A 13,215-nucleotide genomic window follows, 5' to 3' on the forward strand; every position below is an offset into this window, starting at 1 on the left:
TCACCTGAACCCTCGTGCCGCAGCGCAGTCTGGCTCCAGAAACAAGACTCACAGCCGCCGGGGTGAGACGGGTTTATTGTGCACATTTACACAGCGTCAGCAGCGTTGGGTGGCAGTGGCCACGCTCCTGTGGCCGGGCTGCTCTACAATGGCATTCAGTTTTCTTCACCACACTATGTACAGTCAATGCTCCAGGGTGATGGGCTACAGTGCTGCATCAGTGACTCGATACACACATTTATACATAAATTACACACAAGACTCATACATGAAAAATAGAGCCTAAGGGCCTGTATTTTAATGAGAAAAAAAATTTCCAACATAGTTCGGGTAGCTTTGAATGGTCTAGTCAAAAAATACTTTTGGTATATAAAAAGCCTGTACGTACAATTCACACCGCAGTGAAGCGTCCTCCTCGCCTCGAGGCTGGGCCTGGGACAAAGGTGGTGTCCTCACAACCAGCCCAGGCAGGGAGATCAGCAGAGGGGGGTGGCCCCTGACCCCATCTCCTCTGCCCCAGCTGCTGCCCCTTGGTGGCGGCCCCTCCTGATGCCAGGCACCTGCCATCCTTCAGACACCAAACAGCCCCGTCTACCTGGCCCTGGTCTGCCCTCACGCCAGTCCACCCCCAGCCCCAACCCTGACTACCCTCCGCTGCCACGGCCTCCAGCACCTGACTCCATTCAGAGAACTGAATTTGAGCTTGCAGGGCTGAGAACCACACTGAGCAGCATGAGAGGCTGTAAAATCACAGGAGAAGAGTATACGCTGAGGCTCTTCCGATTGTCACTTGGTCTTAGGGGTCCTGGTGCCCGTGGCGTGGCAGTCCAGCCACAGTGCTGGGCCTGCACAATCAGCCTTTAGGTGAACTGGAACAGGAAGCAGAACCCCCAAGGCGGCCAGGCAGAGTGGCTGCTGGGAGGCATACACGTCGGGCAGCAACACTGGACACGTTTCCATACAGAGGCTCCTTTGGTGATGAAGGGAGGAAGAAGGATCGTGTGTGGGGAGTGTGAGAAAGGATGAGTGTCCGATTCGGTGACAGGAGGCAGGGCTGTCGCAGGGGAGCAGGCCTCACAGCCATGGACAGTGTTCACTGCTGGAGGGGGTGATGGCCTCGGGGCCAAGTCAGTAAGAGCTGTCTTCACTGGCAACCAACCAGGGGTTATGGGACCTTCTTAATGGCAAGAGGGGTGGGTGTTTTGAAAGCGGGTATTTATTTGGATTTATAGTAATTGGCAAAATTCAGTCCTTGGAGGCGAAAGTACCTCTCCCAGTTATGGGCAAACTGGAGAAAGGGCCTCACCTGGAAACTGTAGGATTCACATTGTGGACGCTGTCTGCTGAAGTGAGCACCATTAAGACCATTTTCTAGCTTCAGCTTTCCTGGGAAAACGGCACAATAATCTCTTCAGTGGCTCCTGGTAGCTGGCAAGACCATGCGGTGCTCCAAAAGGAAGTTCAGGCGAGCGTTCGCTGTCGGGGTTTGATCCGTGGATACAGCTGGGAAGCAACGGAGCCGCGTCAGGACAGGAAGCCACACACACGGAGCAGGGCCAGCCAGACCCGACCCCTGCTCCTCACCTCAGCCACCCTGGACAGCCGTGCAGCACCCTTCTCCCTCAGGCCCACGCTCGGCTGCACCTCTATGCTGAGACCCACCCAGCCCCCTTTCAGATGTGCCTCGTACCCCCAGAATATCCTATTTCTCTCACAGCACTTCATGCCACCTAAAGACTTGTGACTGCCTGTGGCTCTCAAGGTCATCAGCTCCCCTGGGCAAGGGTCTCTGCCTGGCTCCCTGCTATGTTTGCCTGGCCAGGAACCTTGGCTCAACAGGGAGCCCCTGGCAGCTCCGCAGGGCACATAGAGAGCGCAGAGGCAGCTCCCTCTGCCAGAGGACTGATGGAATCACAAGTCCAACACAGAGCTAGCAGCCTGCACGTTCCCACCTCTCTCCTCCGATGGAGAAATTTCTAGGCTGCAGAGATTTCTAGATTGGGGAAAGTGTGGGTGGGGTGAGCTGGGCTGCTTGTTGAAGTTCATCATGAACCGAGCTCATTGAGCTGCCCCTCACTGGGGCACTCGGCCTCCACGCCGTGAGCATGGCCAGGGGAACCTCCTGGGGCCCTGCCTGAGCCTCATGCCAGCACTGCCAAGTAGGCACCTCCCCCTATACAGAGGGGGCTGCTGAGGCTCAGAAAAAGCATAAGCCTCCCTCCCCAGCCCCACAGCATGACAGGACCGCATGCTGTACAGACAAGGACAGCAGGTTTCCCAGTACGTAACCTGAGTGCTCACCCCCAGCAGGTTTTTGGGCACATAGCCCTCCCGGTCTCCAAGGCGAGCCCACCACCACTCAGTCTCGCTTTCGTCCTTGCGCCTCAGGATGGTGAGGGCGTCCCCTTCGTGGAAGGACAGCTCATCACTGTTCTGGGCCTCGTAGTCCCACAGAGCATACACCACACCTTTGTTCATCACACCCAGCTTTTCCTGCACCCCTGGAACCAGAGAGCAATGGTCAGGCCTCAGCAGAGGGTGGCCTGCAGAGAGGGACCCTGCTCAAGGAATAGGACACGGTCATGCTGCTGCCGAGGCTGCTCTCAGCAGGCCCCACAGAGGCCAGCGTGGGAGATGAGAGACTATTGGAGACTAGGGCTCCCACCTGATACCTCCTGACACCTCCCCTGCCCGGCCCAGCTGCTGCTGCTGCTGCTCCTGCTGCCGGCCCTAAGCCCTGCAGGACAGACGGGACAAACGAGCTCCTGAGTCCCAGGGCAAAGGTGTGCTGTTCCTAAGGTGACACTTAGCAATCACAGGGAGAACAGATTTCTAAAGTCACTAACTAGAGCAGCTGTGACTGTGCTTCGATGGCAATGAACAAACTACACACAACTGAGCCCTGACCAAACAGCTACTTGTAGGTCCCTGACAAAGGGCCTTCTGCGGGGACACGGCTTCCGAGGCCCAGTTGTGGTGACCGTGGGCAGCTTCCCCTCCCTCTGGTGGTGCCACTGTGACTGCAGCCTCCTCCTCACACTGGCTGGACTCACCTGGGGGCTGCTGTGCCTCCCCAGCCCTACCACACAGCCTGCGAATTTGTTGCTTGGCTCTGTTGCGGGAGCTTGGGCCAAGGAGGGCATCACCTGGCTATTTTCATAGATAATTTCAACCCTAGGGTCCAGTGTAGGGCACACAGTATGTTCTCAACTAATGTGTGGAATAAGTGACTCGGGACTGTTTAATACTCAGAATAGAGAAGATGTTCCATTGCTTGGAAAATGTGGCCCTGGCTAAAGCAGCTTAATTAGGACATGAGCCTCATTCATCAGATGTTTCCGGGGAACGGCCAGGGCCCCAGGCCACCCCAGGAATGGAGCTGGCCTTGCTTCCGGAAGCAAGGGTGCAAAACATCTATGCAGAGCACAGCCAAGCCATTCTGTTTTCTTGGGAATCTGGCAGAGAATCTTTCTAACAACATGGACTTTGAAACATGTTTTCAGGAATGAAAACAAGGGGCAGTGTGACCTTCACTCGACTGAGACATCCTGGCTGCCCCTGAAGAAGGTGGAACAGCTCGAGAATGCTGTGCTGCCGGGCACGGTGGCTCACACCTGTGATCCCAGCACTTTAGAAGGCTTAAAGTGGGCAGATCACTTGAGCCCAGGAGTTCGAGACCACCCTGGACAACGTGGCGAAAAACAGTCTCTACAAAAAAAAAAAAAAGTACAAAAAATTAGCTGGTTGTGGTGGGACAAGGCCGTAGTCCCAGCTACTTGGGAGGCTAAGGTGGGAAGATCAATTGAGCCTGGAAGGTCGAGGCTGCAGTGAGCCATGATAGCAACGCTGCACTCTAGCCTGGGTGACAGAATGAGACCTTGTCTCCTGTCTTAAAAAAACAAACAGAAAGCTGCGCTGAAGCTTCTCTGGCACCTGCCGACTATTGCCATGGCAGTACCACGGCAGTGCCACGGCAGTGCCACGACAGTGCCACGGCAGTACCACGGCAGACAGCACCACTGTGGCCCCAGGCCTCCCCTGCATACCGTATAGAAACTGGGAGCACTGGATGTAGCCTTCCTCCATCTCCTCACACTTGTCTGCAGCAGTTTCAATGTCGCTTATGGTTGAGGCAAAAATGGCGGCACCACTCTCCACCAGCTGTTTGCAGAGGTGAACGCTGTTACAAGAGGCAGCGCAGTGCAGCGGCGTCCTGGAATAGAGCACAGGTGAAGGTGCAGGCCTGGCACTGCCTGTCCTGTAGGTCACGGCCCTCAGAGATTTCCCTCTAAGGAATCTCATGGAAGGCGTTTGCCTTTGTGCCATCAAGTCTCTGTGTTGTTTCTTTAAAGGCATGATTTCCATGAGTCAATTGTTTCAGACCATACATACATTTTGAAAAGGGGGCACAGGGAATGGGTTAAGAAATGGCCAATCCACAGATATTCACGCCACACTGCATGGTGATGTGAATGTACATAATACACTGAAACACACATTTAAAAATAGCTAAGATGTGAAATTTTATGTTATGTGTATTTTACCACGATTCAAAAACAACACAATGACAGCTGTCTAAAAGTTCAAAATAACCCCCACAGGAGACCAATGTGTCTCGCCCAGCAGCATAGCTCCCGAAGGCAAACGGAAATGAACAATGCAACAACCTACATGCCTGACCCAGGGGGATGCCGAGGCTGCTTTTCACATGGAGCATAGAGTGTGAAGAGTTCATATGGAACACATGAAAAGGGGAAGATGGAATGATTCACAGAATGCTTAGATTGCAATGTTAATGATGGGGCACAGAAGGAGCATAACCACAGCCATGTTTTTAACAAAATCATCAAGAGAAAAGGCTGGAAAGACAGGCAAGGAAACCCTGGCAACAGCTATCTTTTAAGGATGAAATGATGGGTGTTCTTGCTCTAATTCTCTTCCGTGCTTCCTGTTTGTCTAGAACATGCATGTTTTCCTTATGTAAAGTAGGGAAAGTAAATCTCTCCACCCCACACCCCCACAGGGCCTCACCATCCATCACTATCAGCAGCATTCACGTTGACGCCAAAGTCCAACAGGAACTTCACGATGTGATGGTGGCCAGCGCAGACGGCGTTGTGCAGTGGGGTGATCCCTTCATCGTTGGGCTTGCTGGGATCTTCCACCTAGGACACATGGCCTGTGAGTGCCCGCCCCCTCGCCCCCAGCAGCGTGCACTGGTCCCCAGCTGCAGCTCACCTCGTAGATGATCCTCTGCACCAGATCAAACTCTCCTTCCAGAGATGCGTCTAGAAGCAGTGCCAGGGGGTTAAACCGGACTCTCAGCCCATGCCCTGTCCGCTCCGAGTTGGGCTTCTTCAAGTTGGTCCGCTTGCTCTGTTGGGAAGGAAGCAAGCTTTCCAGTTAGAGCTGGTCCACTAAAGTCTAAGAACCCACGCCTGCTGCGAAAGAGTGGTGAGAGCTAAAGCCCAAAGACAGTGGCTCTGTGAAGCATCCCTGGTGTGGCAGCAGTAGCAGCACCCAGGTGACCACCTCAAATAAGGGGCAGGGCCACTCTATGCTCACTATAAGGGAGAGCACTGCCCTGGGGCCTGGGTCCCTGGCTCACTCACAGAGGGACACGGTTATGTTTGAGCTTCTGGCCACTCCTCGGAAGACCCTGTGGGAGGGAGGGTGGCGTGTGACTGCCAAGTAGCTGATGGGAGCCAGCAGCTCGTTCCTGCCCACATGCGATAGGGTTCTTCCCGCTACGGCACCAGATCCTAGTGGAGAAAACCCCACCGAGGGTTCCCCGAGATGGCGCCTGGCTCCCTCTCTGCTCCATCAACACTGACCTCCCACCCAGGGCCTTTGTCTAGATGCTTCTTCCCTCATCTCTCTACAGGACCTTCAGGTGCCAGCGACAGCTCCCCTTCCTCAGGAAAGCCTCTGGAGCTCCCTGACCAGCTGTCTGGAGCTCCCTGGCCACATGCACAGTGTGGCCAAGCCCCATTTGTCATGCCTTTTCATGCCCCATTGGTCTGTGTGACTGTCCGTCCTTCCCACAAGACCTAACTCAGGGACATCCCTGGTTCTCACTGCTCCCAGCACAGCCTGACCAAGGGAGGACCCCAGAGGTCCTAGTTGCATCAATGACCAGGAAGGCCAGGCTTTGGTCTAGCAATGACACCCACCGTGGAGGTGGCAGGAGGGTGGCTGGCAGGGGGAAGAGGTGCTGGAGGGACCTGCTCTTCCCCTGGAGATGGGGCCTCGACCACAGGACTTGGGATCTGCTCCGTGGAGGGGACCGTGGCCACATTGTTGTTATTGTCCTCCGCCGGCTCGGCAGTTTGGTAGGTGGTTTGCGGACAGATGAGCTCCTCTGGTTCGGGGGAAGGTAACTCATTATCATTGGCATCTGACGACGGGGCAGGCTCGGCGGGGAGTGGGGCTGTAGGCTGGGCAGGGGGGGGCTCTTCCAGGTTTCCATTGGCATTGGTGTTTCCATTGTCCACATCGGCCAAGGTGCCCATGAAGTCCTGGGAGGGGCTGGGCTGGTAGAAAGGGGTGCCCTCCATGCCGCCGGCCAGGGTGTTGAAGCGCTGGTACAGCAGCTTCTGGATGTTGGGCCCGCCGGGGCCCTCGGGCTCTGTGATGGAGCTGCGCTTCTTCAGGGGCCGGGGCGCGTTGGCCAGCTTCCGGCGGAGGGCCTCCAGGTCCGCGTCACTCTGGTAGCGCAGTGGCGAATGCACGATGGGCGTGAGCTTGGTGGGGCTGAGTGGCCGTGGCAGGCTCTCCACGGTGCTGCCATCTGTGGGGGCGGCGGGGCCGTCCTGCTCGGGCTCTTTCTCAGCACTTTCTGAGGGTGGCTGAGGCTGTGGTGTGCCCATGGACAGCGACCCGTGAAGAAACGGCAGCGGCGATGGAGATGTTGAACCCGAAGGTAAAACAGGCTTACCATACACTGCAAGAGACACAAAGGACAGAGGCAATTTCGACCTCACTGCAGAGATCTAGTCACACACACCTAGGATTACACCAGAGGCAGGCTCCTGCAAAGAGACATATATACATCTGCTGCTGTTCTTCAATTCTCATTTCAAATCTCTGAGGAAACCTCCTCCTCCTAGAGCCTCCACTGACTCCTTCTGAAAGGTGCAGTGCCTCTCTTATGTGTCGGTTTTTATATTTGGGTTTCCAGAACTGGAGCTTTTTCAGAAGAAAAAAATAGGTTGCTAACCCAACTTTCCCGCCGCAGACAAGCCTGCCTGTCTTCTGGCCAAGGAAAAAGACAAAAACCACTAAACATGCATCTGATTCTCGGACTAACTCAGGTGACGGAGAAACACGCGCCTCCTCAGAGCAGGAAGGTTTTACCTGGAAGTCCAGGAGCTCTTGAGAATGGTCTAAGCCTTTCCCACCATGGCCATAACCCTCCCCACAAGGGAACACTGCACCACCACCTGGGAGGTCCCTGTGCAGGGAGTGACCAGGCACGTCCAGGAATCCCTCAACTATGAGTCTAGAAGCTGCAGCCAATGCCCAGGAATGTCTAAGGAGGCCCTAACCTAGAACTGACCCGCAGCTTCCTCCCATAAGAGCTGGAAACACCATCGGCCTCTGTGGTAGGTGTGGAACTAAGCTACCTTCTCTCAGCTGCCTTCTTAGAACATCTGAGCTCCATAACCCAAACCAAGGCTTTCCTCTCCTCTGGGCTATGGGGGAGGCTCCTAAGCAGCAGATGCTCTCCTTAAATTGCCCATGCCCAGGGGTTGGGTTCAGCCACTGCCAGGAGGGCCAATGGTCAAGGCCACCCTCTGCTCACTGGACAGCTCCTGGCACAAGTTACCATGAAACAGAAGGAAAAGAGGAAATTCTCAACATCTCACCCTTCCTGCAGCTGGATTTCCTAAGTAGCACAGGGAGGTGGCTGCTCAGACAGGAAGTCAGAGAACTGTGAGCCATCTGCAAAACGGCCTCCTCTATGCATTCCAGCTTCCATTCCCTTCTCACACTGACACCCAAGGCTGTACTTTTACGTAAGAATTAAGTTTAACCCTAAATAGCACATGGCCCAAATATAAAGATATGCATTAGTATTTTCTTAATTAAAAGTATAATTTTCTAGCCCAAGAAAAGGAGAGTATAAACCCACTCTACCTGCTTTAACTGACTTATTTAAGGCGCTGTGTGCTGCCGGCTGGTAATTCTTAGGTGGTGTGGCTTGCTGGAGGTACATGGAGTATATGGAACTTGAATTCACTGTCTGGGGTCCTTTCCTGGGAGACTGTGGCCTTGATCCTTTATCGGCCAGGAAGGGCCTAATGGCCACTGTCAGTGGGAGTTCAGGCTTGCTGTCCCCAGCTGGAAATGCAGGTGGTCCCGCTGGCGGGTACGTGGGACTTGGCGGTACAGAAATCCTCTGCTGAATCTGTTGTGAAGAGCCTGGCTGGGGAGCACTGCCTGTGGGGGGCAGCAGGGTGGGCCTCTGTCGACTTGGCAGGCCTGCATTGGGCCTGGGCAGGCTGCCTTCCTTCCTCCTTTCCAGGGAGCTTGTCGACCCAGGACCCAGAGGTGTGGGACTTGGGTATGTCCCATAGCTTGGAGGCAGCTGTTTGCCTACACCCGGGATGGGAGGTGGCACTTTACCCATCTCGGTGCCCTAAGTTTAGGTGTTAAGAAGAAAAACAAAGTCACCCTTTGAGCAGTTAAGCATATTTCCACCCACATTCCCAAAAGAATACACAGTAGGATTTGTAATCCGTCAAATTGGCTGGGACCAGGGCATGGGGCACACTGTTGAGCTCATTGCCTGTCTGCAAAAGTTCTGACCGAAAGGTGTGTGTACTCGTGGGCCGCTCAGGCTCTTGGCGCCCAGTAACCCTCTCAGGACTTCGGGTGTTGTCTGGACAATAACAGGATTAACTTGCCTCCTGACAAGTCATACCCTTTAGATTAGTACTAAGGCAGAAAAGAGCTCTGTTGAAGAGCTTGCCTACCGGCTTCTCCGCGGCTCCCAGTGCTGAGAAGGGCACAGGCTGGCTGGAGACGGTGCCCTGCTTGACAGACCCCTCCACGCTCGGATCCTTCCAGTCTGCACCAGCCACCTGCACTGGTTTCACTGAAGAGCTAGAATTCTGTTTTAATGTTGGCCAGTTTCCATCATTAGCTTGAAAAGAACACAGAACTTAAGTAAAACTATTCTTGATGTTAGTTGAACCAACCTAAGAATAACACCTTGCCAGAAATAAAAACAGCACTGGGACATCCCATTCTGATGCTGATCCATTAACCAAGTGGTTGACCACCAGCCACATGCACAACTGATCTCCTCCAGCGCCCACAGACCCGTGTACAAGACCAAGGGATGGGCTCTGCTGGCAGCTCACTGCCAATGCCCAAATCGCCTCAAGTGTTAGCAGAGACTCACGCCAAACCAAGGTTCCACTGGTGCGGGCCCGGGGCTGCGCCCTATTTCAACACAGGTCAAATCCATTACATTAGCACCACCAAATAAAACAAGCACTGGCCCTTATTTTTGAAACACTGTTTATAAACACAATTACATAGAGCAATAGAAAAGATTGATCTTTTGACTTCATAACAGGTTTGACCTGTAGCACTTTCATTACTGAGATAAAAAGTTCTGCCCTCTAAGGTCACTTATGATCACAGGAGGCCCATGCAAGTCCCCACTGATGTGCGTAGCAGGAGGAGCAGGCTATCGTTCTGTTGCAGTGATTAGAAAGCCAGTCATCAACCCCAAGTTTTTAGGAAAGCCACTGAAATGATACGTTCTTTATGGAGTATTTTCCAAACTGAAAAAGGGTGCAGAAGTGTCCCCTGGTAACACAGGACCCCTCACAGTGGCCTAAAGTCCATTACAACACAGGTTCCTGGGTTTTCTTTCACAGGAACAGGTGCTGAACTGAACTAAAGTGTTCAGCACTTCCAGCGCCACCAGCAATATGGGACAGACAGAAATCAGAGGGACTGTTTTGGGCCCTCCTGGCAGGAACAGCACATCCCCTTCCCTATCCCATCTGCCAGCACAGGCAACTAAGCAGCAGCAGGAAAATGACTGGTCCTCACAACAACGCTTGAGCCAGAACTCTGGACTCATAGAACATGACAAGGAAGCTTCCCAACTGCACTCTGAGCGCCTGGGCAACAGAGGGGCCCACCAGCCGCAGCCTCACATGGCTGGCTCCTAAGCCAAACCGACCCAATGCAGCAGCACTGCAACCCCAGCTGCATACACTGCTGGGCTGCTAAAGTATGACGCTGCTAAACATCACTGCTGGCTCCAGGCAGCAGCTTCTGCGACAGCTCTAGTCAAGCCCCGTGGGTCCTGGCGAGGCATTCCAAGGCCCCTGGACCAACGGTCATCTTGCTCCGTGTGGCCTGGAGGATGTGTGTCCAGAAACCTGCAGGCTCCCCAAGAACAGGGCCTGTGCTCTCAGGGTCACAGGGAATGTGGCTGTCCAGCTGCTTCAGAAACCACCCAGCAACAGGAAGTTTTATGGAAATCAGCCATAGTGGGGACCAAAAAGCAATTTTCTCCTTTCTTCAAAACAAGGCAAGAGGTATAGAAGGAAAATCACTTATTTTCACTGAGAGGAACAATTATCTTTTAGTATGACTGTAAAACTAAAAGCCTCATAATAAACTCAGAAAATTATCTTAATTTTGTAAAAACAAACAAAAAACCCTCCAAAACAAAACCCATGCTATGCCAGCATCTGTCCCTCGGTGTCACACCCTTTCTGAGGATGGGAGGGTACATGTGGCCCCACCCAAACTCCGTACCTGTCTGCTGAAGAAAGGGACAAATTACGTTTGTGTGGCATCTTTTTCAAGTCTAGATGTGATGAGCAGACCTTTGTCAGTTTGGAAAAACAAGTGACAGTTGATTTTGTACATATTAAAGAGGACATAGCTTCCCACTAAGCTTGTCAGCCAACATACGGTTTACAAATGGGCTTGCAGAGGGCCGCGAGGAGCCATAGTTAGGCCCGACGTCGAGGTCTGACACTGTCCATGAGCTGGTCACTCTGGGTTTACTGTGGCCATCTGTGTGACACAGAACCAGGACAGCCAACAGCGAGGGATTAGAGTCCCTGCCAGGAGGTTTCACACCCCAGCTCCACCTCTGGGCTGAGCTTCTGTCCCCACTCTGAAGGTGAGCACAGGTTTCCTGTGTCCATGACTTTAAACCACAGCAGAGACTAGGACCACGGCTTTGTGAAGGCATCTCCTTCCTGCAACCCCTTGAGGCAGCACAGCAGACACCAACAGGGATGGGAAACAGCAGATATTCTCAGCTTGGGGAGTTTTTCAAACGAAGTCAGCAGAGAAGTAGCTGGCTGAGCTAATTACCTCCCACTGGAAACAGACAAATAGCTACTCCTACCACAGGGTGGTTAAAACTATAAATAACAGCTTAGCAGAGCAAGCTGTAGTTAGGGGTTCATGCCAACCCCACACCTTATGTGGCTGCTGAGACACGGCCATAAAGGATCTGAGTGGGGGCTTGTGGCTCACAAGGGCTGGTGATGGCCTTCTCTTCTGGAGTTCAGAACAAGCCCCAAGCTCCCCAGTGGGGGCAACAGATGTGTCGCTGTCCCTCCTGGGGAGCAGGCAAGAGAAAATGAAGCAAACAAAGATAAGCACAAATCCACCACCAATGCTGAAAAGGGGGCTCAAAACACAGGCCTGATGGCCAGAGAGTTAACAGTACTGTTTTCATAAATGAAGGCGTGTTTCAATACATCAGGACAGGGATTCCTGACGCCGTGTGTTAAGGGAAATGTGTCAACCCCAGTCATAAAGTCTTACTGCAAGGAAGTCCCAACACTTTTAATGCATTGGTTGAGAAACAGACTCTCCACGAACAGCTTGCCCTCTGCTTGGCAGGGACGCCACCCGTGGACTACACTGGAGCATGGAGCTGGAGGCCCAAGTCCATCACACAGCACCATTGTGAGGTCAAGACCAAAGCAATGATGTGTGGACTTTGATCAATGAGGACAGAGCTCTGTTTGTAGGGGCAGCCCCTCCACCTGGCTGGCTGCAGCTGAGTTGTGGTGAGGCATCCATGCCGGCCCTCAGTGTCCTCAGGGTAACTAAACCTGCAGTAGGAGAGGACACTTGTGGGTCAGCTTTTTTTTTTTTGAGATGACGTTTCACTCTTGTTGCCCAGGCTGGAGCACAGTGGCACGATCTTGGCTCACTGCAAGCTCCGCCTCCTGGGTTCAAGTGATTCTCCTGCCTCAGCCTCCCGAGTAGCTGGGATTACAGGTGCACGCCCCCACACCCAGCTGATTTTTGTATTTTTAGTAGAGATGGGGTTTCACCATGTTGGCCAGACTGGTCTTGACCTCCTGACCTCAGGTGATCCACCCGCCTTAGCCTCCCAAAGTGCTGGGATTACAGATGTGAGCCACCACGCCCAGCCCATGGATCAGAGTTTTAATTAATCATTTGTGTTTTGAAAAACCACACAATAGAGACCTCTGGTTCAGTAAAAATAACTTGTTTCTTTTTGGAGTTGTTACCACGGGGGAACACAGCTCCCCACATGCCTCAGGGGGAGACTGAGCCTGGAGTCTGATGATGTGTGGGTCAGAGCCTCAGGAGCCTGCCACGCCCCCTACCCCTCCACCGCAAGCCCCATTCCCTGCTCACAAACTCTCCCCTACAAAGAGGGCCAGGACCACTCACCGGATTTGGATCTTCCATGAGCAGCATTTGAGGCAATACTGAGAGATTGGGGCTTTATGGGGTCCCCCAGGACAGGAAAGCTTCCGGCACTGGGAACCTGGATATAAGGCCCCACAGCAGCGACCCTGCCGGATGTGCTCAGAGGTGACTGTGGTGATGACGTGCCATTCACACGGTTCAGCTACAAATTGGGAAGAAATGAGAGTCAAGATTCCCCTAAATTAAAAGAAATCCTAAGCCTAGTGCAAGAGACTGCCAGCTCGGACAGAAACCAATCACGCAGTGGTTTGTTTTTAGGAAGCGTGTCATCTGGAAAGATCGACATCTAGAAGGGGAGACTGCGGAGAAGGAACTGTAGCTTCCTATGAGCAATTCTCTGACAACACCCACCCATCCGGAGCCGTACACATGAGCTGACACCAGGGCAGAGCGACTTCCCCGTGATCCACATGTAGCTTCCCTCTTACTCAGGATGCTCTTCCTCCCTTAGGTGGGCACAGAGACATTGGTCAA

The 13,215-nt window shown here is 53.3% G+C and overlaps 1 protein-coding gene and 1 long non-coding RNA gene across 6 annotated transcripts in view; one reads left to right on the forward strand and one right to left on the reverse strand.

Moving 5' to 3' along the window:
* Positions 1-59: 59 nt before the first annotated feature.
* Positions 60-13,215, reverse strand: part of PPP1R13B (protein phosphatase 1 regulatory subunit 13B) — a 120,101-nt gene continuing 106,945 nt past the window's right edge. For 4 of the 5 annotated variants that reach the window (XM_015144577.3, XM_077941901.1, XM_001088783.5 and 1 more), the window contains 9 exons: positions 12,703-12,883; positions 8,979-9,148; positions 8,140-8,641; positions 6,174-6,943; positions 5,239-5,376; positions 5,032-5,165; positions 4,047-4,213; positions 2,302-2,501; positions 60-1,503 (listed from right to left, as the gene is read on the reverse strand). In XM_015144577.3, the coding sequence (XP_015000063.3) occupies positions 1,462-1,503; positions 2,302-2,501; positions 4,047-4,213; positions 5,032-5,165; positions 5,239-5,376; positions 6,174-6,943; positions 8,140-8,641; positions 8,979-9,148; positions 12,703-12,883 (2,304 nt within the window). In that variant the 3' untranslated portion in view covers positions 60-1,461. Of the gene's footprint in view, positions 1,504-2,301; positions 2,502-4,046; positions 4,214-5,031; positions 5,166-5,238; positions 5,377-6,173; positions 6,944-8,139; positions 8,642-8,978; positions 9,149-10,947; positions 11,053-12,702; positions 12,884-13,215 lie in introns of all 5 variants that reach the window. The other variant, XM_077941900.1, reaches the window with a different exon arrangement.
* On the forward strand, positions 5,024-8,064 carry LOC144330448 (uncharacterized). Its single transcript, XR_013396628.1, has 2 exons — positions 5,024-5,454; positions 5,885-8,064. It is a non-coding gene; the product is annotated as an uncharacterized LOC144330448 (long non-coding RNA).

This window comes from Macaca mulatta, chromosome 7 (genome assembly GCF_049350105.2).
Source record: "Macaca mulatta isolate MMU2019108-1 chromosome 7, T2T-MMU8v2.0, whole genome shotgun sequence".
Classification (NCBI taxonomy): domain Eukaryota; kingdom Metazoa; phylum Chordata; class Mammalia; order Primates; family Cercopithecidae; genus Macaca; species Macaca mulatta.